Consider the following 25,442-nt stretch of genomic DNA (forward strand, 5'->3'; position numbering starts at 1 on the left):
TATATATATATATATATATATATATATATATATATATATTATTTATTATTATTATTATTTTTGTAGTTTATTTTATTTTTTTAATATCGGAAACTAAATCATTAGGAGGGTGTATATACATGCTAGGGATACATATTGCCAAAACATGTGTGATGTATAAAGTTTGTGGACAGGCACATTTAATGTATCATATTAGTCAAAATTGTTTCGGTTGGATAAATTTTTCACAAGTACTTTTTGTTTTTGTTTTATTTCTTGAAATTGTGAAAAATACATGAATTAAAATATATATGTTCAAGACAAAAAACTGTACCAAAATCATAAAATAATGAATCAATAATTATTATTTAAATAAGAGACGAACATAGAGATGATGTTTGTTAAAACTGTGGCTAGGAGAAATATTAGTGAATCTAAACAAGAAAAAATAATAATAAATAAATAAATAATATTAAAAAAATCAATGCAAATCAAGAAATTCAAAAACAATCCGTGCCAAAGGCACGGGCATTACCTAGTATATATATATAGGGAGGGATAGATGCACATTCATTATGCGCACATTATAGCCACATTTTCGACATACAAATGAATTAAGGCCTAGTTTTTTGTCGAAATAATCTAATTGATCTCCCCACCATGAAGATCATTCTCACAAAAAATCATAATATTTGGATATGTCTAACCATGTAAAAAATTAGTGTTCATTTGTGTTCATTTTTAAACTTTTAATCCAACGGTCTAAAAGTTTTGTGAGCATGTTCTAATGTTAGACTACTTTGAATGAGTTGAATTTTTGTGAGTATGTTCTCCATTGTGGGGAGATCATATCTACAAAAAATCAGCCTTTAATTCAACTTTTAAGCCTATGCTTTTGCTTGGATTAATTTACAATGTGGCTATAATATGATAAGAATAAGAATGTATATATATATATATATATATATATATATATATATATATATATATATAATGAGGGATTATAAGAAAAAACCAAAAAAAAAACAAAAGAATGATAGAGGTAAAATTGAAGTGTTGGCTTCAATGCATTATATTTGATTATTTGTTGTAGAGTGATGAAAAACTTTAATAAATTATAGAGGAGTATGTTTTTTTGTTGGAGAAGGCAAAACCACGAGAAAAACAAAAATGTTTAACATGATTTTCTAGTTTCCAATATTCTAATATAAAAATGTTTATCTAACGAATAAAAATAAATGAAAAACAATAATAGATTTTTTTTTTTTTTTGCTAATAAAACAATAGTAAGCTGTGGGCTAAAATATATTGGGGGGCCCTTGGCTGCGGGGCTCTAAGCGGACTGCTTATTATGCTATGGGTAGAGCCGCCCTGAATGTGGCTGGGTAGGCTCTGTTTGGTTCAACAAATACAGCGTTTACGTAGTTTTGTCCCTCTAGTCTAGTGTTCTTGCGACATAAACGGAGCAAAGGAACTGACTTGTCGATATAAACACCAGGGCACGCCTTCATCAACTCACATCTAAATATGTTGCATGAAATTTTCAAAAACAGCGCCAATGTACTATAGAAGTTAGCCATCCAGGATTCAGTACTCTTCCAGGAACAGAAGAGTGAACTTAGACTTCCTCCAATATAATAGTGAATGCCTGCAGAATAAGATTTTTTTTTCCCCTTAAAACACCCTAAAAGTAGAGATTTGACTAAGCAATCAAACAAGGGTAAGATTTACTTAACGAGACAGACGCCATATTTCGGGCATCTAATGTAGGAGTCCCTCGTGACCTCGTGTCACTCTCAAAAACATTACACCATACACTGATACACTAGAGTAAGAAAAGGTGGGTTATGTAGATAACCAATCACATCTGTTTTTCGATCAATGCATACTATAACTTCGATTGGTTCACTGTCCATTGGTGAGAATACCATGTGTAAATCATCTCATTAAAAAGGCAATGATATATGGAGGTAAATTCCGTCAAAATAATGGAGCAACCCGCTCACTACATTGCATTACCACTATAGAAAATGCATTTATTTTCGTTTTCAATAGACAATTTACTCTCATTCACTGTTTAGATTCATCTTATTACATTTTGTCTGGGGATAGATGATAAATTAGTGAAATTTTCAATTTATGTTTCTTGCTATTTATGGATCGCTATTGGTAAAGTAGTGTCTAACAATCACAATCAGTCGCGTAACTGATTTCTTATTTCTTCATGAGAAGTGGTTGTCTAAACATATTCAGAACACACACACACTACAAAAGGAGAAGAATCTTTCGAACTAATAATCATACTGGTGTAATTGCCAATAATTGAATCGGCTTTACAGTAACGCCTTAAAAGGCTCACAGTATGCACTGGTGATACCACACCATTGGCGGTAGCTGCACCACCTGATAATCAAGGCAAAAGTTCCTTCAAAGTTTGTTCAGAAAATTTGTGCAGCAATCTGTACAAAAAGTTCCACCTACACAACCTGGTATTTTCCCCAGCAGACTTGAACTCTCGGCTTCATCTTCAACTTGAAAATTACTAAAAAATGAGCAGAAGAGAACATCCTGCAATTTCCCAACTCACATGTGTTAATGATTGATTATAACAATACGAATAGACCTAAGTATATCTAACCACAAATAAAAGGTTCTCAAGCATCCATTCACCTGCAACAAATTTTCTGATCTTTTGACACTGATTCTTCTTCGTTTAGATACAAATTTTTTGCTATTTTAAGTTTCTACTGTTGAAGTGAGAAACCAGGAACAAATGTATAGTATAACCAAATGAGCTTGAAAGTGCAACATGATGTATCAGCACTTACATCAGCACTTGCATTAGGTACAATTTATCCGTTATTTTTTGACACTGTAGCTACCCATTTATATATCGCTACAGACATTCATTTGAAACAAAAAAAAAACGGAAGTTTTAACCATCAGAAAAGGCCAACACAATTGGTCATTTTTCCAAATGCAATTTACAGAGTGGAGGGTCCTATATATCCTTTCTCATGGGTGGTTGGGCATTAAGAAATTAATTCCACACCATGGTCATTAAAACATTACAAACTTCAAATCTGTGGCATTAAATCTTAGAGACCATTTTAACCAATTTTCTATAATCATCAGGCTTGAAGACAGACAGAAATCAATAAGAACACCATAACTGAAAACATGAGATGGTCTCTCCAGGCTATAAAATGGAGAGGGTGGCAACACTATCTCATGTCAGAGATAGAGCGAACGGGAAAGAAAATTTACGATGGAGAATAATTTTAAGGTGTTATTAATCCTTACTTTACTTGTTTCTGCTCTCATGACAGGTTCTGAATGTGGAAGACATGTGCCAGATAGGGAGAATGCTGCTTATTACCAGCCTCAGACCGACTTGGGAAAGTTTCCCTTCTTCAAGCCTAGGTTCCCTTTCTGGCCACTCAAGGGTGCAAAGAAGCCTGGAGGTGGACATCCCTGATGAAATGCTGGTTGTTGGTTTGGTGTTTAATGTTTCCTTAATAATTATAATCATGGATGAGGTTTTCAGCAAGCCCATGTTGTTAGTGATTGTGGTCGAAGTAATATGTGTATATTAATATGGGTCCTGGTAGTGTCTCTGGAACCTTACATTAGTCCTTGATGTGTACTGGCTACTTCTAAATAATATTGGTGATGTTATGTTATTAAATATTGTTGCCTCACTCCTTTCCTTTCCCCTCTCCTGTTACCATTGTACGGTTCTCGGAACACAAATTTATCTGTTTAGCCAGGAAATTTAATGGTGATCTAGGCATATATCTGAGAAAATACCAATGGAACCTACAAACATCTCTGATTTCTAAATAAATGTCATATGGATATCATAATTCACATTTCAGAATGTTCTAACCCCAGGCATTAGCCCTCAAATGAATAAGTCAGTAAAGTGTCTACAGAATATGACGATTCAAAAATTAAAGTAATTAGCAATTGCATATCTTAAGTTGTTTAGAGACTTGAAACTTGAAAGGCGTATAGTCAAATGGATTTTTTTTCAATAAGTTTTCATTTTAAAGTTACTTCTCTCGTTCACACTATAATGAAATACAAACACAATACTGTAACAGATTGAACAACTAAAGAACTCACATTTACGACTCTAGCAAATATTCCTTCAGAGCATCAGATTTCTACAATGTCAAACTATTTATCCTTCTCATCTACAAAAGTACAAGACAAGTATCAGTGAACACGCTGTTCCAGATAACCTTAACGCAAATAAAGATCAAACGAATTGGACCATACCTGATCAGTAACTCGTGACCGGCAATTCTCAATCTGCTCTAGTTGTGTTTCATAAAATGATTTTCTCCTAAGACATTCCATTGCAGCTACAAAGAACACCCTCAAATCAATAAAGACATCTCTCCGACATTATTCAGAATAAAATCAGCAATGTGCCATGGCATGCATGTGTGAGATGCAAAATTAGGTACCTTTCTTATTTTTAAACTTGGTGAAACCTTTGTACCTATCATTCTCAATTGCAACCTTTTCCTGAAGTGCAACCTTTCTTCTCTCCAACATCTCTATTGTCTGGGGAATATATCAAAATTAGAAAAGGCATTAAAACTGCAAAATGCATGGTACAGTTACTGCCTTTGTATAACAAAATACAATTTTAATGTTCAGTCAATGTCTCAAATAATAATTACATTTCCACAATTGAAAATAAAAATCTTACCCATTAATTATTACGTCTGTAAAAATAAAAAAGAATTTACATGAAATGAGTATAATACCTCATTTAGCTTGTCATGAGTAGAGTGAGATAAAGCCAATTTTTCTCCTTTGCAACCTGTTCCAAACCAGTTCTTCCACTTCACCATCTCTCTCTCTCTCGAAAATTTTGATTTGTTTGAAAATGGAAAGTGAGAGAGAGTGGGAAAGTAGTGTTTTCTTTCTTTTTTTTTGCCCGGACTGAAAATTGCAATTCTCCTTTTTGCCTTTTTGGCGGTTTTGATTTTAATATATATCCAGTTAGTCAAGTCAAAGTCACTTGGATCGCATGATTTTGACTTTAATGAGAGTAAATGTGTAAGGCTCCTGAACATATGTTATTATGCCTCCTTTGGGAAATAGGCCGAGCTTGAATTGCTGGAGGTTGACTAGCTAATTGCATATTTCCACTGTTGGATGGTTAAGACGATGTGGCATGTGATTATGGAAGTATGGAACCAACATTATTTGCAACACCACGTTGCCTCGTCAGTGGATAAAAATGAAATTGTTTCCTAGTCAAGCACTAAATCAAGAAATTTAGGTTCCTATATCAGCACTTCAGCAGATGCTAAATATGGTATATTTCAAATCTTAACAATCAACATTATCGGTCATAAGAATTCCTTATTTACCCGAAACCAAGAAGTTTTTCTTTGAATCTTCTTTGACTGCGCAGGGATGGAGGACCTTTAGCAACAGTATGTGATAGATTAAAGTGAAACAGCCTTTGATTCACTGAGGATTGGTATCTGGGTTCAGTGAAAAAATGATATGAGAAGAAATTTTCGTACTAAGGGTATATCAAATTATCAATTAGGCTGCCACCGATTTGTCATTAATCATGTGCACAATTGCACAATAAACAGAAACACTTGGCTAATTTGACATTAAAACTTCCATCAAAGCTCACTTCACGTTCAAAAAGCTAACAGCAGGCAGTTTGACCATTTTATAGGCCATGATACAAAGCAGTTCTGAATCAAACAAGAAAAGCTACCCAATCATAATTTACAACATTCATGGCGCAAACACAGGCCAAGAATAATGATACATGTTTAACAAGCATATCAACGTACAAAAGCCACAATGTCTTGTCATCCTGAACATAAGAAGCACACTTAGCTCGCAAACAAACACAATGATCATAAAGGTGAAAGGTCTACTCATCTCACCCTACAAGCTGCTGGGCCAGGAGAGCAATTGGGGTTGGGAGAACGACAACCAGCAACATTTCCTGCATAGCGGCGTGGAATTCGTTGCTCAGGGAGCCCAAAGCTGGTACGAAGATTGGTCAGGACTTCACCTGGACCATTGGTCTGCAAAGGCTCAAGCGTCTCAACCACATCACTCATTAGAGGCCTTGCTTTAGGGTTATTGCTGAGGCAATAGTACGCCAAGCTGCACGCTTTCTGCGCAGCCTTCACAGGGTACTGATCCTCCAGTTTTGGATCAATAATCTGCAGCAATTTTCTCTTGTCATTAAGCTTGGGCCGAGCCCAGTCAACCAAGCATTGCTCCTTGCTGGGTCGTGACTTGTCCACTGATTTCCTCCCAGTCAGCAACTCAAGAAGGACAACACCAAAACTGTAGACATCACTCCTTGCAGTCAGGTGACCTGGACAGTTAGATAGGAAATATCAGCCAAGAGAGTATGGATCTGGACACAAACTTATATGTCTCGCCTAGTTACAAGATGCCACACAATCTCCCCAAAGGAAGCACCGTGTGTTTTGCAAGTCCCTTGGTTCCAGGCAACAGAAACTCAAGAAAATCTTAGATGCACCTATAAATAAAATTATATTCCATTTCAATACATATTATTTAACAATTTCAGGCCACCGCAAAGTAGCAAATTGTTGATCGAATCTTGATTGATGTTGAAAGGTTTGGGGTTGGGGTGTTGAAGCGTAGTCGTTGCCTGGTAGAAATTTCACTCAAAAGTCGTGGCATGAATGTCTAATCGACTAAAACTTTTGCAATCACGAAGTGGCAGCTGGTTGTACCTAGCTTTCACTAGCAGGATTCAGCTTTCTTAAGATTAATGTAAGCTAAAATTTCAATTTCTATGACTACCTGCTTCAGCAGTAAGAGTACATGCTAAGAGTGAGGAGAAAATACCGGTCATTACATATTCAGGTGCAGCATAACCATAAGTACCCATCACACGAGTTGATACATGAGTCTCATCACCTTGTGGTCCAGCTTTTGCAAGCCCAAAATCAGAAAGCTTGGCTGCATAATCCTGCAAATGTATAAGACAAGAATGAAACCAAAAAAATGTAACTAACGTGAGGATAAAATGCAGCCCCAAACTTTGATTAGTTCATAAAACTAACACTTACAGAATCCAGTAATATATTTGAGGTCTTGAAGTCCCGGTAAATAACAGGCCTTTCCGCATTGTGTAGGAAAGCAAGCCCTTTAGCAGCTCCAAGGGCAATCATCATTCTTGTTGCCCAAGGCAATGAAATAGCCACCTCTGAATGCCTCAAGAAATGGAGTCCATGTCATTTGGCGTACAGAAAATTGAAAACCAAATGACTGACGAACAAAATAAGACTTAATGGAGACATACTGACATACATATGCAAATTATTCATCCACTTCAACATATACACAATACCAGAGTTTAATGCAACATGATTTAAGTTGACCATGTAAATAACTCTCAATTCAAACTGATTACAGTAGTCACCACTATAATACAAGGCAATACTACAGAGACGTGTGCTCCACATGGGAACCTAGGTTGTTTTACCAATTTTTAAATTGGTGATTGTAAAATCATGTAATAGTGTTCACCTAATAGTACAACAGATAAAACTTAATTCGCAATCCGGTAAGGAAAGTACCGTTTCTATAAAAATAAAAAAAAGGTAAAGTTGTATTGCGCTATGCCCTATCCACTAGTTAAAAGGTAGTAATATTTGAGGCCAGGAGAGCATCAGACAAAAGAAGCAAGAAAATAAATCAATAAGTAGGCTAATAAAAAAGTGGCATGAAGTAATAAGATTTACTAGATTAAAAAAAAAATTACTGATCCAAATTAACAACGATTAGAAAGAGAAACAAACTGGAAAGTTATATATGGTACAAAGTTCACACATATAATGGCATTTTGTTTTAACTCATATCTTTGAAGGCATCTGATATGCTTTCTTATTGATAAAGCTTACGTTGAGTTTTTCCATTATGTGTAACCTAATTATAACTGAATAAACAACAAACAAACAGAATAAATGCCTGTCCTCAGCCTTTTACCTTCTTCACTGTGGGTTATGGAATTCAGAATAGTTTAAAAAGTGTTCCCAAACATTTTGTGGTATTCCAAACCTGCACATGTGTATGATTATCCCAAGCTCAACACTTCCCTTGTTTTCACATCTATAAGACACGTTATAACTTCTTACAATTAGAATCCGTAATATCTTTAAAGACCTAGTTTGGCATTAACATTAGCAACCTTTTTATAAGGGTGGTCGCTGACTGAGAACAAGTACCAGTGGAAAAGCCATTATAGTCAAGTATGTTGGCAGTGGCAAGTGAGGTACAGTTCATTCCTCCAAGGATCTTCGGGTGTTGACTTGGTAAGGATCAAGCGCTTGGCCATGTAAATCATCTTAGAAATAAGTAATTTATAGTCTTACGTTCAGAACTTTTTCAGATCAAGGAAGAGATAACTAACACTTATTAGAACAGATTACATGTATCAATGCATAATGCACCGCAAATAGGTAATATGGAATAAATGTATCATGCAAAGATATGAACAACTTATACGTTTCTTACAATCAAAATCACCGTAGCAAATTATCCACACAGTAACAAAACCTTTTTATTCTCAATAATAACTATTGTTAAGATCTCAATCACATAATTAAAACAACAAACTGTAAATCCAAAAACCGAAAAGAGAAGAGAACTCATACTTCTGAACAAGTGGTTCTCAAGGCTTCCACGGAACATAAACTCGTAGACAAGTAACCTATGATCATCTTCACAGCAATATCCAATCAGCTTAACCAAATTTGGATGTGTAAGCTGCCCTAGAAAATTAACCTCTGTCTATAATCATCAAACAAACAAAATAACAAAGTCAATACAAACATAAACACCGACGTTCCAAAAAGAAAGAAAAAAAAATCCCACTAAACTCACAAGCCATTCTCTATGCCCCTGAAGTCCTTGCTTGTTCAATACCTTAACAGCAACAGGAAGCGACTTCAAACCAACCCGGACATTTTCATCAATGTAACCTTTATAAACAGTACCAAACCCACCCTCACCAAGAATATAATCATTTCTAAAACTCTTAGTAATCGTCTCTAATTCAAACAACGTAAACGCAATAACAGTATCAAACATAGCATTTTTCCGCGTATCGTCAATATGATTCGGTGTGGATGGATCACTTAAATCTGAAAATGAACGATTATACCTCTTTTCTGAACCAACATTCTTAATGGGCAATTGTTGAACTGCATAATATCAAACAAATAACAAAACCCCTAATTATTAAACCTCAAAAATAAAAAATTAATAATAAAACAAACCCTAATTGAGATAAAGTTTATACCTTGAGCATTTGCAACTACAGCTGATTCTTCCCTGGTTCCACAATTTCCCATTTTGTTGTTTTACACTAATTATACAACGTTTCATTCTTTGATTTCTTCAATTTTAAAAAAATTAGGGTTTTGTGGTGTGTGGATTGAAAAACCCTAATTTTTTTTTTTTTTTTTTGAAAAAGTAGGCAAGCACTCTTTTTCTTTCTTTCTATTTTAGTGGACTGAAGTGTTTCTAACGACTTAACTGAACTGTTGTGTACTTAAAGCAATAACAACTGTTAACTAACTAAATCGGGTTAGAAATGGAAATTTGACTGGGTACACACTTATCTATGTTTTTGTTTTAGTGGAAATGCACTGACTTGCACGTGTTATCAACTCATAGTTGCTCATTTTGCTTTTTTAGATTCTCTTGGAACCGTACAAACTGCCACGAAATATTGCGATGTCTGCTGAAATACCATACTGATAGTTTCGTATGTTTTTCAGAAATTAGATATTTGCATGATGACTAAACGGCAGTATGAAATTATGAATCATCAGGGTGGTAATGGTTATGGGGACATAGAACAAAAGGCGCACTAATCCGATGGCGTGTGTCTCGATACAAATCAACTACTAGCATGTGCTACACACGTTTTAGCAATATGACATGTAGTTAGAAGTTGGAGGAGATAAGTTTTGTACCTGTCGTAGGTATAATATTAGGAAGAAGACAATGAGTATTGTAAGAACAATTGTTAAGGCACTAAATACCAACACACGTACTAAATAACGGATTTAGTCTTTATTCTCATTCCAAATGAACTGAACAAGAAAAATAACAGAAAATTGAAGCAGCCAAGAGCCCAAGATAATTTGCTTCAAAATATTTTTCAAATGACATTGCATTATGAAAACCAGGTCAGCCTTTGTTAAACTCAACCAAAGCAATTTCAGAATGACCCCTGTAATTCCATAAAGGATGGACTCTGACAGTGTTAAACCCACGCTTTGTTTGCCAGTAAGTCTCTTAGCTTGGATCCACCACTTTCTTTCCGCATTATCTTCCACCTTTACTTCAAGTAGGAAGGTTAAAGACAACTCTGGCCTGCTCTAAGGATAAACAAATTTTGGGCTAAACTTGGGGCTTGTTAAAAACACCTTTACAAAATTTGCACCATTTTTTGTGCCCAAAATGGATAACAGCTTCCACTAATTAGGTGCGGGTATGTCATGTTTGTTGGGATGTTGCAGGAGAGCTATATCTGCAGCAGCTGGTGCAAACCTTCTTTGTCGATCATGGACGTAGAGTACTGTCATGAGCCAAACACACAATGTGAGTATCGTTACATTGCCTTCATCCAGGACTACATTCCCAATCCATGCTTCTACTTTTGGACAAATTTTAGGTAGTGAATCAATTATATCAACCTGGAACAGCACCACATATCATTTTCTGAACAAAACATACAACAAAGACACACAATTGCATTATGAAATGTACTTTTAGGAGGATTCTAGCTTCTACCTTGTGTAACATCTAAGTAAGGTTTCACTAAAAAGTGATCGCGTCAGAGTTTAATTAAATAAGTATATCAATCTCATTGATTGATAAGATTTGCTTAGGTAGTGAAAGGTGTTTTGGTTTTTGTTTGATGCTCCTAGTTCCTGCACCTTTATTACGCATACCATAAGCATCTTCAAGAAGTTTTAGTTCTTTATAGGTTTTCCCTCATGATGTCTTCTGAAATGTGATCCATCAACTTAAAATAAGGGGTATGTGCATTGAATGCAGCTCATACCTTCCACCATTTACAACCCATTTTTGCAACTTGTTCAAGAAAAGATTGAAGTCTTTGGCTTCCTTCCGGAGCAAGACCAGCAAATTCCAATGCTTTGACCTAGAAAGCAAGATAGATCATAGTCAGATAGAAAACTTGCTATTAAACCACTTTCTCTCTCGCAACACTACCAATTACAAACTCGAATCCTCTGTTTAGAAAAAAGAAAAAGAAAAAGAATCCCATGAGTACAGAGTCCAAGGAAATATCACCATGTTCCTAGTAAAGAAACGTCTGATAGATGTCAAGCGGAAGCCAGTGAGTGAGAATTAACTTTTGTTTAAAGGTAAATAGCAGGGGACAGGAGAACCCTTAGCAAGGTTCTTCTTTCATATGACCTTTTCAAGAAATAGAATTTTTTTTATCATGCATGTGTAGTTTAAAATCTTAGCTTATTATAATCCAAAGAATTCTTACGTCAAACCTTGCAAGCTTAAGAGCTTTGAGGCATTGTCTTGTTAACCTGATGCCAGGAAGGCCATAACCAAGCTCAATTTATGCTTGTGCTCACAAAGTAGGTTGCTTAGACTAAATGCTTGATGAAACGTGAAAAAACTTTGAGGAGAGCCAAAACTGCTAGAGCTCGATGTGTATATCAATCTAAATGTAGTATATAAGAGCTATGAACATATGTATTTTTTGAAAAGTACAGAGAAGCTTCGAAGCTACTTACATCAGAAAGAAGATAGTAACCTATGAGAGACATCATTGTGCGTGATTTGGAGTTAATTGAGAACATGTCAGTGTAGACCACATTTCTCGTGAAAGTTCTAAAGCAACCTAGTTGGTTGCCCTTTTCGACTAATACCTTGGTCGTGTGTCTTGATACGACTCTATATGTGAAAAGTTGTTCTTTAGTCATATTTTGGCGTCAATTTCTCTGTATTTGTTGTTGCCACTCTCCACAATCATGAATTGCATTGTCATTAAGTATCAACAATGAGTTCTCATGGGCAGAGTTCTCCATTTAGAGTACAACTGAATTAAATGGTGCAGTGGCTAAAAGAACACACACAAATTGATCATTAAATACGTAAATATAAACACAACTAGCTAAAATCGCAAATATGAATGTAGAGTCACGTGTCACTACAAATCTAATAGGAAAATGTTAGCACCAATCACCAGTGTGTTACTAAAAAAGTGATACACAAAACTTTTTTTCCACATAAACCTATTCCAGTAAGAAAGATGTTTAACTTTCCAAGTATGTTTATGGACTTATGCTGGTTCTTAGTGAACTACATACGACTAAACCATAAATAGCTTCTCACTCTACCGCATTGGAATAACTATAAAAATAATGTAAACATTTTATATTAAGTAGAACTCTACAATAACATATGCAAATAGTACAAAACAAATAAAAAGGCGTCTCTTCATATGAAAATAAATACCAACATTTATATATAAGATAAAAAGAACAAAATAACAAAAGACTAACATGGACTGAGCATGTGAAAGGTTAAATAAATCAGCCACCTGCATCCTCAAAAAAATAATAATGAGGCAAATGTATTATCACTTTGACATTTGGTGCCAAGGAAATAGAGCAAAAAAGTGACATATAAACTTATTCTATTCTATTTGAGCGTGGCATATTGGCATGAATACTTTAGTTGCAATGACACTGGGATGCTTAAAGTACTTAATCGAACGCAAGTCGGAGTTCCCGAGTTTTCTATTCACACCATATGTTTCTTATGAGAGTAATCCATTTGATAAATTTACTAAAAGTTGCAGACCAAAGCTAATCTAACTGCGTAGCATGTTGATTTGGTATCGATTTTAGCTCAAAGCCTGAAAAAAAGTACTTCATATGAAATACTTTAATGTAGATTGTCTATGTGCAAAGTAATGTGCTTACTATTGATCACTAATATAAAGAAAGTGGTGAGAACTGATCAAAGACCGTACTATCTAAGCACAAAGAATTACAAAATGAGACATGCATTTTGCTATTGCAATAACATTCACTACTAAAAGAAGGGCTTTTTGTGTTACTTTTTAAGTGACACAAGAAGTCACTTGTGTCACTTTTGAAACTAATTCTGAAGTGACCTATAAGCCCCCGACACATAAAGTTCTACCAAAAGTGACACAAAAGTCTTACTAAATGTGTCACTTTTTATTAATAAAAGTGACACTTAAGAATAACCTCTTGTGTCACTTTTAAGAAAGAAAGAGTGTCATCTGATCTTGTCAAAAGTGACACTAGTTGTATCAGTTTTGGACCAGAGTGGGACATAATTTCGTCAAAAGTGACACATTAAGTATACTAGTTGTGTCACTTTTGGACCAAAGTAAGACACAAGTACGTCAAAAGTGACACATTAAGTATACTAGTTATGTCACTTTTGGACCAGAGTGAGACATAAGTACGTCAAAAGTGACATTAAGTATACTAGTTGTGTCATTTTTGAACCAGAGTGAGACACAAGTACGTCAAAAGCGACACAAAAGCCTCTTACTTCTTGTGTCACTTTTGGGAATCAACTCTATGTAACTCGTATGAAAAAGAAAGCGACACATAAGAGTTGGTTAATAGATATTATGTCATTTTTTTCAAAAGCGACATTAATGTACATATATATAATTTTTTTAATTTTTTCTCATTTTTGTATTAGATCAAATACATTCATTTCTCAACCTGCATCCTATATGTCATAACCAAAATCTCATTAACATGTTTTATGATATAAAGAACATCCACATTATCAAAACATCACAACCAAAATTACATTAACCTGCTTTATGATGGAAACATCCACTCGAGAAAAAAGAGACAACATTCAAAACAATTAACTTCTATTGATTTCATTGATCAAACCAAGTATCTATCATCTAGTTTGACTCCCAACAAAATAAGTTATTCTAATACCAAAAGAATAACAATAAAGCAAACAAAATAAAATTACATGACATTAATGCTATCCTAGCTATATCTTAGTTTGTTATGCGCACTTCCAACACCAAAGAACCTAGCTGTCATTTATTCATCTGTTAATCGATCCATGCATCTGCATCACGAAGTCCTTATTCCACTATGACTATACAAAATTAAAAATCAAGTGAATCAAGAAGGGTACGGTATATTGCACAAGTAAGAAAAAAAAATCGATAAGAACAGTATACGTTAGCAAGAGAGTCTAGCAATAAGTAACTCTTGTTCTACCATATCTTATCACGTTATCAAATAGTGCTATACATATTGCATTGGGACTTATAAGTAGTGCATATGAAGAGAGGTGAGAGGGTCAGTGAGGATGGTAAGGAAAGTTCAGATTCATACTTTTTCTATCAGTAGGGTACATCGTCTTGTTTCTTATAGTTAATTTTATATATAATATGAAGCATCATCTAGATATTAACACACATAGAACCACTTGAACCACTTGAAAAAAAAAAAAAAAAAAAAAAAAAAAAGGTTAACTAATATTAAACACCCCTAGATGAGCCAATTAGGATCACCCCGGATGAGAAATTAGGGTCTCCCCTAAATACTGAGTTTTTTTTTTTTGTGTATTGGGGGGGGGACCCAAAAAACAATAACAAAGGCAAATGAAAAATAAGGAAACAATGAACAACAAATATAACAACAATAGCAACTATCATTGATACATTCCTATTAAATCCCTTTTATGTATAGCAAGTGATAGAGTCAGATGGTTTCAACACAAACATCATAAAACTATATAATTATTGGATGAAGTACATACGTTGGTCATAAGTGCATAGTTAAGGAGATAGGAAACAGTTTGAAAGCTCCTCCTTGTATAAAAGGCCTAAGTAGCCTCAATTCATGTTGCACTTCTTGGTTATATCTAATGAGAAAATCAGACCATATCCAGCACGAAAACAAAGTTATATTCTAAACTTGCAAGAAATTGCACTTCAACTCTGTGAAACAATCCATATGTTGTAAGCAAAAGTAATAGAAGAAGTGAATGACCCTTCACAACCCCCAAACCAATAATTTATGCCTTGTTCTAACAAAGTAACAGATAGGGCTATTTTATGCATCTATTTTATTAATTCTACCAAAAGATTAGCTATCAGACAAGTAACACAGCCATAGTAGAACTAATGAGAAGCATTCAACTGTGTCTTACCTCAAATTATATTTCAGTCGAGATTCTGACGAAATACACATTGCTAGCTTGCGTTATTGCATGAACATGTTTCTGGACCACATCCAATTAAGTGAATTCAACATTAAATAGGGACATACAAAGAGAAATCAACTTCCTAATTAGACTTGCAAAAGGTGAAATGAATTTCAGCAATTTTGATTCAAACTAGTAGAAGGAGAAATAAAAAAGTAAGAGGATTACAATTAAGAATCAACTACGATGAATCATATGCAAGCGTGAATAGAAATAACAGTACCTAATTAGACCTAATTCCGTTTCCCAAAAGACATCGTTATCTGGCCAATTGTTAGTCCACCCACCAAAATTTCTCATTCAAAGTCAACTACTAACAAAAAGAACGAACAAAGAGAAGTATCAAGTAATTAGTATGACATTCATCATAGTGTAATCTTAATCAACTTACTAGCATAGTTGAACTTTAAATGTCTCTCCCATATCAGATTATTTATAAGAATTACTTAGAAGCCAAAAGTGAATGTATAACACCACACATAGAACACAATATGTAAGCCATCTCGACGTACAATGGAACAAATTAAGAAAAACAAACAAAAGACTTTGCGAGCAATATCCACAAAATTTGAATGTCGTGTTTTACTAGTAAAAAAGATAACACTAACCCTAACATATCATTTCTGCAAGTATTGAGTCAAAATGGCTTACAGTGGTATGGATATGAAACTGGAAAAAAAAAAAAAAAAAAAAAAAAAAAACACTAACAAATAGAAAAAAAATTAGACATGTCTCACTTACAATGAACATTTATCTAGTAATCATATACTTGAAGGTCATGTTGAACAACTAGAACAATTAATGTGCTCCTCCCGTTGTTTCCTTCTAAGAAGATTATATGCTATGTATGAACATAGTAAGTAGTAAGATATGGAAATTAGTGTCTCAATCCTAAATTCTGACGGTAGTAGCATGTGTTTATATCATACAATTATATAAGTAACAGGAAGAAACAATTGCTACCTGCCTTTTCAGCCCATAGTTTTTATATTGGCTGGTGGACAAAACACTCGTGATTAACAAGTGCACATATATATATGCTAACCAATATTAAGCTCAAAGTGTGTTTGAGCTCAACTTGATGTTGCTAGCCTGGCTACTGGGATTATATCCCCATTTTCACTTTGCTTGCCTTCTACAAGCAAATGAGATTCTATTATAGCTTAGTTAACATTGAGAAGCCTACCCTATACACTTAATGTGAGCTTAGAAGAACCTCAGTTGGTAGAGCGAACATTGAAGGGTTCTGCTAATAGACACACAATCCAAACCCATAATAGAAACCCAAAGAGAATTATAAAGAAGAAAACTTCCCATAAAAAACCCAAATTTGTTTTGTTGTGGATCACTAATCTATTTAAAAATCCTAACCCTCTTAAACCATATTCAATTGAATAACATGAAATTAAGAGGCAGCAGAGAATGAGGGGAAATAAATCGAAACCGTAAGTTATTCAAAGAATCGACGTGAATAATATTGAAATCAATAAAGAAGAACATTTTTTTTTTGCAAGTCACGACTACTGAATACCAAAACATCATTTTGTTTTCAAAACATAAAGGAAGAAAAAGGAGGATAGGGTTACCTTGATGTTGAGAAACCACAAAGAGCAACAACAGTGAGTGATAATGCGAAAAAAAAGGAAGAAGATGTCGCTTCGAACTAGTTGGGAAAACTTCATTTCGCTTAATGCAGATGAAACATTGGAATTGTTGAGAAAGAGATGACCTGATTGTATTCATGACCTAATTTGAGTGGAACTTGCGAATTTTTCTTTTTTGTTGAGGGAGTCCTTTGAGAGCACGTGCTACGGAAGGGATTTGTAAATATCTGGTTGTTTCACTTTTTTGAAAATACGAAATACATATAAAAATTGACGTGTTCTCTTAACCCAAAGTGACACATAAAATTTCTCTATTTCTACCACTTCTAACCAAAGTGACACTTAAACACAATTTTCTTGTGTCACTTTCACGAGAAACTCTGATTTAAGTCGCACCTCACCCTAGTGCCCATCTTCATATTCTGTTTTTTAGGGTGTTTGTAAGTGCAATATACCTGTTTTTGAGAGTGTGGGAGAGAGAACGTGGGCTAGACATTCGAAGTAGTTTTTGAGTAGTACTTATGTGTTTGTAGGTCCAGTTGTGTCATTTTTTTTAAATTTGATCGTAGTTTTCTTTTGTTTTTGTTTTCTTTTAGTAAAAAGTGACACAACAACCCAAACCACTAGTGTCACTTTCAAATATTGTGATACGGAAAATTAAGTTTGTTGTGTCACTTTTCCTAGAAGCAACACGTTAACCCTCATTCCATAAAAAAGTGACACATCAAACTTCTGTGTGTCACTTTTTTGTAGAAAGTGACACGAGGCCTAAAAAAAAGTGACACAAAAAGCTCTTCATTTAGTAGTGATTCGGTATTAATTTAGATAATGAAATTATCTTACAAGAGATAATTAGTATTCAAAAAATATAAAACTTGGTCTTCTCTAAATTAAATCAACATATGGGTGTTCTAAAAATTGTACAAACAATCAAACATTTTAGAAATCAATTAAAGTGCACAAAGCAAATAACATTAAGTAACGCAAGAGGACGAAGAAGGACAAATAGAGAGAGAGAGACAGAGAGATACTTGTTGATGATCCATTATATGCGAAGAGATGAAGTTGAGTGGAAAAGAGATAGAATGTGATATTGTGGAAATTATCCATATCATTGAAGCCTAGGAAACACATGGTTGTGTTCTTCTCCTCATTTTCTCCCTAATATTTCATTTAATTACTACACAGTCCTTCAAGGTTTTCAGTCAATAACCAACTCCCACATAACTAGTTCCTTCTTATCTCATTCTCCAACCCTTCTACAACAAAACTCATATCAATAACTCCACATTTTCTTCAAACTCAGTTCTTACAACAATACAACTAACAATAATTCAAAAAGAACCCATCCCTGGAACGAAAAAAAAAATCAGATTTACACCAATATTAATTTGCGAGATCGAGACTTTCGTCAAAATGCAATAATTCAAGGACCTAACATCAAAATATAACAATACAGCTTAAATTTCACTATAATGCGATAAAACAAACTGAAAATCTGAACGCATATTCAAATTTAAGCTTACTGCAGCATTGCCCAAATTGTAAAACCCAAACTCACCTTAGAAAACAATGATTCCATCAGCACCCAACACTGATATGATGCAAATAAATCAATCTTTCAATTGGAACCCTTGAAAACCTTGCTGAGAAGACAAAACAACGTCTTAGCACGCATGATAGCAGCAACAACACAAATATGAGAACGTCTGACCCGAAGAGAGAGTGAGAGGGGTATGGATTAATGGACTATATATGAGAGAATCCGAACTTTCCTCAACTGAAAAATAAAAAATAAAAATAAGGTGAAAACTGTAAAATCTTCAATTTCAATTAGTTTATTTGATGGGTCGAAGGACGCAACCCTCACTGCAATTTGTTTCTAACTTGATGGGTGTTTAGAGAGATGGAGAGAAACCCTCGTTGAACAAAGCGAAAAAAAAAATGGTGAGTGTTGAATAGACTATAGAGAGTAAAAACGGGAGATGAAGAAGAAGACCAGTGCAGATCGAGAGAGAGAATAATTGAGAAACGTAGAGAAAGTCTAATTTTCGATGGTGAAAAGACCAAAATGCCACCCAAATAGAGAGAGAAAAGACAATTTTGCCCCTGTGACGTACGTGAAAATTATTGTTCATCGACCCCCAGATTTTTCTAATACTAGCATGATGCATGTGCTCCGCACATGATGTTTAGTAGTTGTTATGTGGTGTGGAAAAAGTGTGTTGGGTCTAAATGACATAATTGTCTTTATTATTATTACAAATTTACTTTAATATTTTGATTGGGTGTTTTGTAATTTAATCAAATGGGTATGGGCAATTCCGTCCAAATAAAATGGTTGAAGATACCATGAATTATATAAAAAAATATTAAAGTACTATTGCACGACTGTAGATAACAGCCGCGTTCTTTAAAACATTTTAGATAGGAAGATATATACATGGTTAGTTAGTAAGTTGGTTTAGTAGGTTTCTTTAGTTAGTCCGCCTAGACCTAATTGCTCCAAATAACGGCCAAACGAACAAATCACATTTGCCATGCTGATAAGAGCATTCCCAATACAAGTCACTATGCGGGGAAATAGGGACTTGTCACCCTTATGGGGCCAAAAACCCTTGCCCAATGTTGCAAAGGTGACAAATCCAGTAGTTTTTAACTTAGTGACAATGAGGGTAGCACTTGCTACAGAGATAGCTGCTGAGTTATGAACTTCGGACAGGACTTTTAATTTCGTCTCGCGTCCATTTTTTATTTTTTTCGTTTTTTTTTCCGGACGTAATGTTTCATTCCGTCCTGCAAGTTTTTTTCAACTTTTTTCGTTTTTTTTCTTATTTCGGATGGGATGTTTCATTTCCGTCTGATGTTTTTTTTCGATATTTTTTCATTTTTTACATTCAGATGGTATGAAACATTCCGTTCGAAGTTTTAAAGTCACCTCTGCATTGGGCAACCCTTCGTAGCTTTTCACCAAAAAGATAGCAAAGAGGACAAATAGTCCTACGTGGAGGTGAAAACTTGCTGCTTGCATTGGGAATGCTCTAACAACGAACTTTATATTTGGAAAGCAGTGTAACTATTGCTTGTCATTTTGAAAACCGCATCAGAAGACAATATACCATGTATTGCCGATACAACTTGATGTATATGTGTATTTTCTGTGTTATTCTTGTCCTGCTGTGCTAATTTAGATGATTTGTGTCACGCCCCGAGACCCAACACACATCCCGAGGACGAGGAGTACGTGAATCTCGAGGCGGTCGCTATCCCGATTCTAATGAAATTTCGGCGGAGTCTCCTTTGTTTTATCGACGTTTCGTATACTCAAAACCTGTCATAAACCCTGGATATCGCACAATTCATCCTTAACAACAACCATATACATAAATCCTAACTTTATACACAACAGTGATGTCCATATACATATCCAAAATGTTTAAGATTAACTACACTCCAATACATCGAGTATTACATCCAAAATGAGCGAAGCTCTCCTATACAACCAAAAGAAAAGAGCTATGCTCTCTATATACAACAAAAGAATAAACTAGACTATCTCTATACAACCCAAAATATGAACTTGACTCTGTCCCTCGTCAAACATGGGGGAAACCACCCAAATCCCCATAACCATCATCTTCGGTGGTAGGGAATGTCTCCTCTGCAACGGGCTCGGCTGAAATGTTAATGTAGGATGAGCAAAACAACTATGCCCAGTAGAAACGCACATAACCAATAAATAGTTTACTTATCGAAAACATTTAAAACATGCAGGGTTTCCATAAAAGTATTCAAATATCGTGACTATATATATACATCACTAACTAGCATAAATCATTTCAACATGCTTCATTGATATACAAAATAGAGTTTTTCGCAATCATCATACAACTATTTGTGCCGTGATCCTATTAGAATGGTGAGGGTAATGACCGGTAATTTTCAATGATCCAAAGGCAAATCTCGGTTCAAGACTTTCCGGCAGGTGAACCATGCACCGTTGTTTTCCCGATTTTACCGCAGGAGTTGAAATGTTTGTTGTTCGCATTAACACAAAATCCCCAAAGCTTTTTTAGGGCTCGTGGGCCCCTGTGACCCACGATTCCCCATACGGGCCGTCACCTAACTTACGGTGGTCAACCGTTCGACGACTGCAGACTGCTCAGGATCCTGACACACATCCAGGAGTGGACTAAACTCTCACTCTTCGCGTCTAAACCTCATCGAGGTAACATGTAACCTCACACAAGCTAAGCACCATACATCGTGACACGTACAAGCATGGTTATCTAGAAAAGTAGAAAGGGAATTCCCATACTCCATCCTGTGATGCATCCCTTTAAAGATGGCCTACCACCTCGAAAGGTGTACACCACAGTTGGGATCCTAGAGAGAACTGCCGTCTCTGGAATTGCGACAACAATTCCTTCTTTATAGAAATTCACAATTCCTTTTCTAAATCCCCTCGTGATAAGCATAGTAATATCTATATATATACTCGTATTACCGGTTATTTTCAAATACTATAGATATATATTTAGTTTTTATTTTAAAACTGTTGGTTCTGTATGTGTGAGTTCCTGGATTTCCAACAATCGAGTAATACAACCTATGACTCCCAAACGGGCCAGTCATAGTAAATGACAACCGATGATTCCCAAACGGCGAATCATCGTAAATAACAACGAACCATCCGTGGAACAATCAAGGACCTCACACCTAGTTTACAAAAAACCGGGTAATCCTTACCCGCATTACAAAATCCATCTCTCTGTTTCCTTACTGAGATAAGAGACGATAACCCTTCCCAAAACCAGTTTTACTCTTTTAACAAAGAAAACAATCCCAACTATCCCGATTTCACAAACTCATTTCTTTTCACACAAAAGCTATCCATATACATAGTTTATATCGAGGAAAACTACAATGCAAAACATGAATATCATATATATACATGCATGGTTGATACGTAAACAATCTATTACCAATTTAAACCAATCAAATCAAATCAAATCATGCATGAAAATAAGCATGCTATATATTGGTATGTAGGTTCCTACCTTAGCAAGCTCCGTTATCCGCAAGCCCACTTAACCGAATCAAGCCCACTCAACCGAATCCACTCTTATTTAATTCCTATAACATCATATACACGTATGTTATTAGAATTTATCGAACGAACGAGAATTCTTATCTAACGTAAGTCGAGAGAATCTCGACGCTACGAATTTGGTTTTAGAAATTTTTTTTTTTCCATCTAACTACAGTTAACAGAGCTACATGCCATTTCTAGCACTGTACCTCACGTCAATCCCAATCATATCACTTCCAAATTTCAACTACCACAAATTCCACACCCTTCCATTCCCTTAAATCTCATAATAACTAAGTGGGTGTTCTTTCTCTTTAACTCATAATGCAACATGATCTTAACTAAGCCTAGAACTAACATCAATTCTCTAAATTAGATCAAATATACTGTAATCCTTACCAAATCGATAGAATAGCTCTTTAGCTTTCTGCTCCACAAATTTCGATCCACTCTACCTTCCCCAACTAGCTACTATCGACATTTAAAACATCCCATTCCAATTATTTTTCCTCAAACACAACCAATTCCATCGAAATTGAATCTAAATATGAAATTGAGACGAAATTAACTCACCTTTCGCGGGAATACGACGAACTTCCAATCAATTTTTGAATCCCCACACTCGCGTTTAGTGTTGTTAGGGATTGGGTGTTTGAATTGAGGTTTTAATCGATTGACTTTGGGCGAATTTGAATTTTCTCTATCCTAGGTTTTTAGTGTTGAGCGAAATTGGAGAATTTGGGGCGATTTTGTGGTTGTGCGATTTTGTTTGGTGCAATTATTCTAATTTTTTTGATAAAAATACCATCCTACCCTTACCTCTTAATTTAGCCTCCAACAAAGTTTTGAATCCCCTCGCCAAGTGCAACCCAAATTTAAGACGCTGATATCGAAATTACGATTTGTCGCCGAATGACTTGTCCGGTTTTAAAGTTTCAGGTTTGGTGTGATGACTCTTATTGACTATGCAAGTATTTAATTATGCGCACACGAATTTACCCGGTATCGAATTATTTTATCATGTATTATTTATCTTCTTTTCGATTTTCGAATATTCTAATTAGCCAGTTATATGAAACCTTAGAATTTTTCGAGAGGTTTTCCTGAACTAACTTGGTCTTCTCAGTCGGTGTTAAATAAATTTACGTTACGTCAAGCTAACCGTCTATCCGACTGGCCAAGTACGTAATCGCCCCTAAGGTTTAAGTGTCTTTTACTAATTTACCCTTAATAATAATTCAGGACTTTACGATTTGGCTTCTATGGTAATTGGTTCTTGCATCTGCACATAAATTTGAAGATGTTGCAAATTTATTTGTTAGCTCTATATTGAATTGGTTCCACGGGTGAGCATTGATATGGTTGATGATTATTGTATAAGTGTATTGCTCATTTGCTCTGCATACTGAAACATATCTTCCGATGATGGCCGGGATACTCGATCAGTTTAGATCTAAAACCAACACATTTTCGATCAGTTCTAAGTGTTGATCTAGTCTACATCATGATATCCATCCACAACAATTCTTGCTCCCCTAAGTTCTCATTGTACGTACGTTGTTCGACCTGGATCTTAGTTAATTGACAAGAAAATTAAGTTCCATTAATGTGTTTTATTTATCACCTCCCAAAGTTATTTACAGTAAACGTATAGTAGTTCTTGTGAATTAGCCAATTCAAACTTTAACCACACAGCGAAGGATGGCAAAATACATAATCACAAAGTATTTATGTCAGTCATGGCAAATATTTAGAGCATCAGAAGCACGAATGACTAGCGCTTAATATCTTGGACTAGCGCGGAGCAATGTAGTCATTTATTATCGAAGAAAAACAAATTAAAGCAAAAATAGCTATGTAGTCAAAGGCTCGATCAGCTCGCCTTGGCCCTGTGCCGAGGTTCTCCCGGCCCCTTTCGCCTCACACCTAAGGCTTCCTTGGCTTGCACCCTACCGCTGTCGCTTAGCTTAGGCCTGCAAACGCAACACTCATCGCCTAGCCCTTAAAATAGCTCATGTTGAGCACCTTGTTAGCACCTGTGCCATTAGCTGTACATGCTCTAGAGCATAGTACAAAATATCTCGATATATCACGATATTTGAGGATATCTATCCAGATTTCAAAGCAAGATATATAAATATCACGATAGATTTAGAAATATATACGACTATAAATATCAGTGATATTTTGACGATATTTGTGATATTTGATGATATTTGATGATATTTTGTGATATTTGGAGATATTTTGTGATATTTTGTGTATATAACAATTTTATTTAATATTTACCATTATATTTCAAATAAATATAAATAATGTATCATGATATATCAATAAATATCCACAATATCTACGATATTTGACGATATTTTGGATATATCTACGATATTTACATGTGAAACAATGTCAAATATCCCCAAAGAGGAGGATATATCCACGATACATATCCAGAAATTGAATATCGATAAATATCTATATCCTGATATTTTGTACTATGCTCTAGAGAATATATATGCAACTGCTTTTGGAAGTTGCTTTTACTGTTTTACATATAAATAACTTAGCTGCTCCAAATTGCGACGGCGGACACTCTCCTAATGATCGACTGATACTACATGATAAGTGGCATCAATGCGCAATACTCCACTTTAAACACACAATTTGTGTCACGTACATTCGTTTCATTCAGGTGCCATGCTCATTGTCCTTAATCACTAAAATTTCATGCACAAGAAGAAAGTACAACAATGTTCAACCTACCTCATAACTTCAAACCAACAATTTGAGGATGATCAGAGTATCACACAACTTTTTTTTTTCGATAAAAGATTATCACACAACTAAGAGTTGCACAACTAATGACAATTGGACGGGCAACAATATTTGGATTTGATTTTTTTTAAGAAATACCGTAAAAGGCATAAACAGGCCCATGAAGGGACTGCTCATTAGGAGCCGGAGGCCCAGGCACCAAAGCATACAGTAGTTTTGGCCCACAATGTTATTGAGACGTTTAGCAAAGGAATATTGCCAATTTGCCATTCCTCCTGTTGCTCGTGCTTAGTAATTCCATAATCCAATACTTGAATTTTAGCTTATTTTGGCTGTGTCTATTTGTCAGGAATGGTTGATAGTCCATGCAAAAATCACTTAGCCAATTTATTTTAAGCATAGAATGGTGGTCCATAAGCCGATCGTAGAATTTATTGCCTTAGCTGTTAGCTTCTTTCCCCACGCCTAACTGTCAGGAATGATTATTGTCCGGCAATGCAAAATCCACTGGCAGGCAGTTCTTCGATGCTAATCTTTGTTAGACACTGGACAATACTACTCGATCTCCATCAACATCACAGGACCAGATACGTTCAATTTGGTCACTTCTAACCATTTGTTTTAAATTTAGCAAAAGTAATTTTGAGGATTTTAGTTAGGAGTTGGGATAAGTTCGT

At 35.2% G+C, this 25,442-nt stretch overlaps 2 protein-coding genes and 1 long non-coding RNA gene across 5 annotated transcripts; 1 reads left to right on the plus strand and 2 right to left on the minus strand.

The window, feature by feature from the left end:
* Positions 1-1,808: 1,808 nt before the first annotated feature.
* Positions 1,809-3,667, plus strand: LOC147483823 (uncharacterized). Its single transcript, XR_015204872.1, has 2 exons — positions 1,809-1,949; positions 3,309-3,667. It is a non-coding gene; the product is annotated as an uncharacterized LOC147483823 (long non-coding RNA).
* On the minus strand, positions 2,176-4,971 carry LOC147483824 (vacuolar protein sorting-associated protein 32 homolog 2-like). Of its 2 annotated transcripts, XR_015204871.1 has the most exons (6): positions 4,761-4,971; positions 4,455-4,554; positions 4,264-4,349; positions 4,108-4,178; positions 2,466-2,547; positions 2,176-2,382 (listed from the first exon to the last, which is right to left on the minus strand). XR_015204871.1 is itself a non-coding variant. In XM_086577833.1 (5 exons), the coding sequence occupies exons 1-4, from the start codon at positions 4,845-4,847 to the stop codon at positions 4,149-4,151; spliced, it is 303 nt and encodes a 100-aa protein (XP_086433959.1). In that variant the 5' UTR covers positions 4,848-4,971; the 3' UTR covers positions 2,176-2,547; positions 4,108-4,148. The 2 variants fall into 2 exon arrangements, 1 of the variants encoding a protein (XP_086433959.1); XM_086577833.1 differs by having other exon boundaries at positions 2,176-2,547.
* A 630-nt stretch (positions 4,972-5,601) lies between these two features.
* Positions 5,602-9,554, minus strand: LOC147483825 (putative serine/threonine-protein kinase PBL8). 2 transcript variants are annotated; one of them, XM_086575346.1, is made up of 7 exons: positions 9,317-9,554; positions 8,899-9,218; positions 8,670-8,805; positions 7,083-7,219; positions 6,859-6,982; positions 5,913-6,355; positions 5,602-5,839 (listed from the first exon to the last, which is right to left on the minus strand). In XM_086575346.1, the coding sequence occupies exons 1-7, from the start codon at positions 9,366-9,368 to the stop codon at positions 5,720-5,722; spliced, it is 1,332 nt and encodes a 443-aa protein (XP_086431472.1). In that variant the 5' UTR covers positions 9,369-9,554; the 3' UTR covers positions 5,602-5,719. The 2 variants fall into 2 exon arrangements, with proteins under 2 accessions (XP_086431472.1, XP_086431473.1); XM_086575347.1 differs by having other exon boundaries at positions 5,602-6,355; positions 9,317-9,536.
* Between the last annotated feature and the right edge of the window lie 15,888 nt (positions 9,555-25,442).

The sequence above is a fragment of the Coptis chinensis genome, chromosome 8, assembly GCF_015680905.1.
Source record: "Coptis chinensis isolate HL-2020 chromosome 8, ASM1568090v1, whole genome shotgun sequence".
Classification (NCBI taxonomy): domain Eukaryota; kingdom Viridiplantae; phylum Streptophyta; class Magnoliopsida; order Ranunculales; family Ranunculaceae; genus Coptis; species Coptis chinensis.

Bases quoted from the DNA above. Each gene is read 5' to 3' on its own strand.
- LOC147483825 (XM_086575346.1), bottom strand. From the start codon at position 9,368: ATGGGAAATTGTGGAACCAGGGAAGAATCAGCTGTAGTTGCAAATGCT. The intron at 9,219-9,316 runs GTATAAACTTTA...GATATTATGCAG, and splicing joins TGTAGTTGCAAATGCTCAAG to TTCAACAATTGCCCATTAAG. The intron at 7,220-8,669 runs GTATGAGTTCTC...TGAGGCATTCAG, and splicing joins TGAGAACCACTTGTTCAGAA to AGGTGGCTATTTCATTGCCT.
- LOC147483824 (XM_086577833.1), bottom strand. From the start codon at position 4,847: ATGGTGAAGTGGAAGAACTGGTTTGGAACAGGTTGCAAAGGAGAAAAA. The intron at 4,555-4,760 runs GTATTATACTCA...TATATTCCCCAG, and splicing joins CTCATGACAAGCTAAATGAG to ACAATAGAGATGTTGGAGAG. The intron at 4,179-4,263 runs GTATGGTCCAAT...GTACTTTTGTAG, and splicing joins GGTCACGAGTTACTGATCAG to ATGAGAAGGATAAATAGTTT.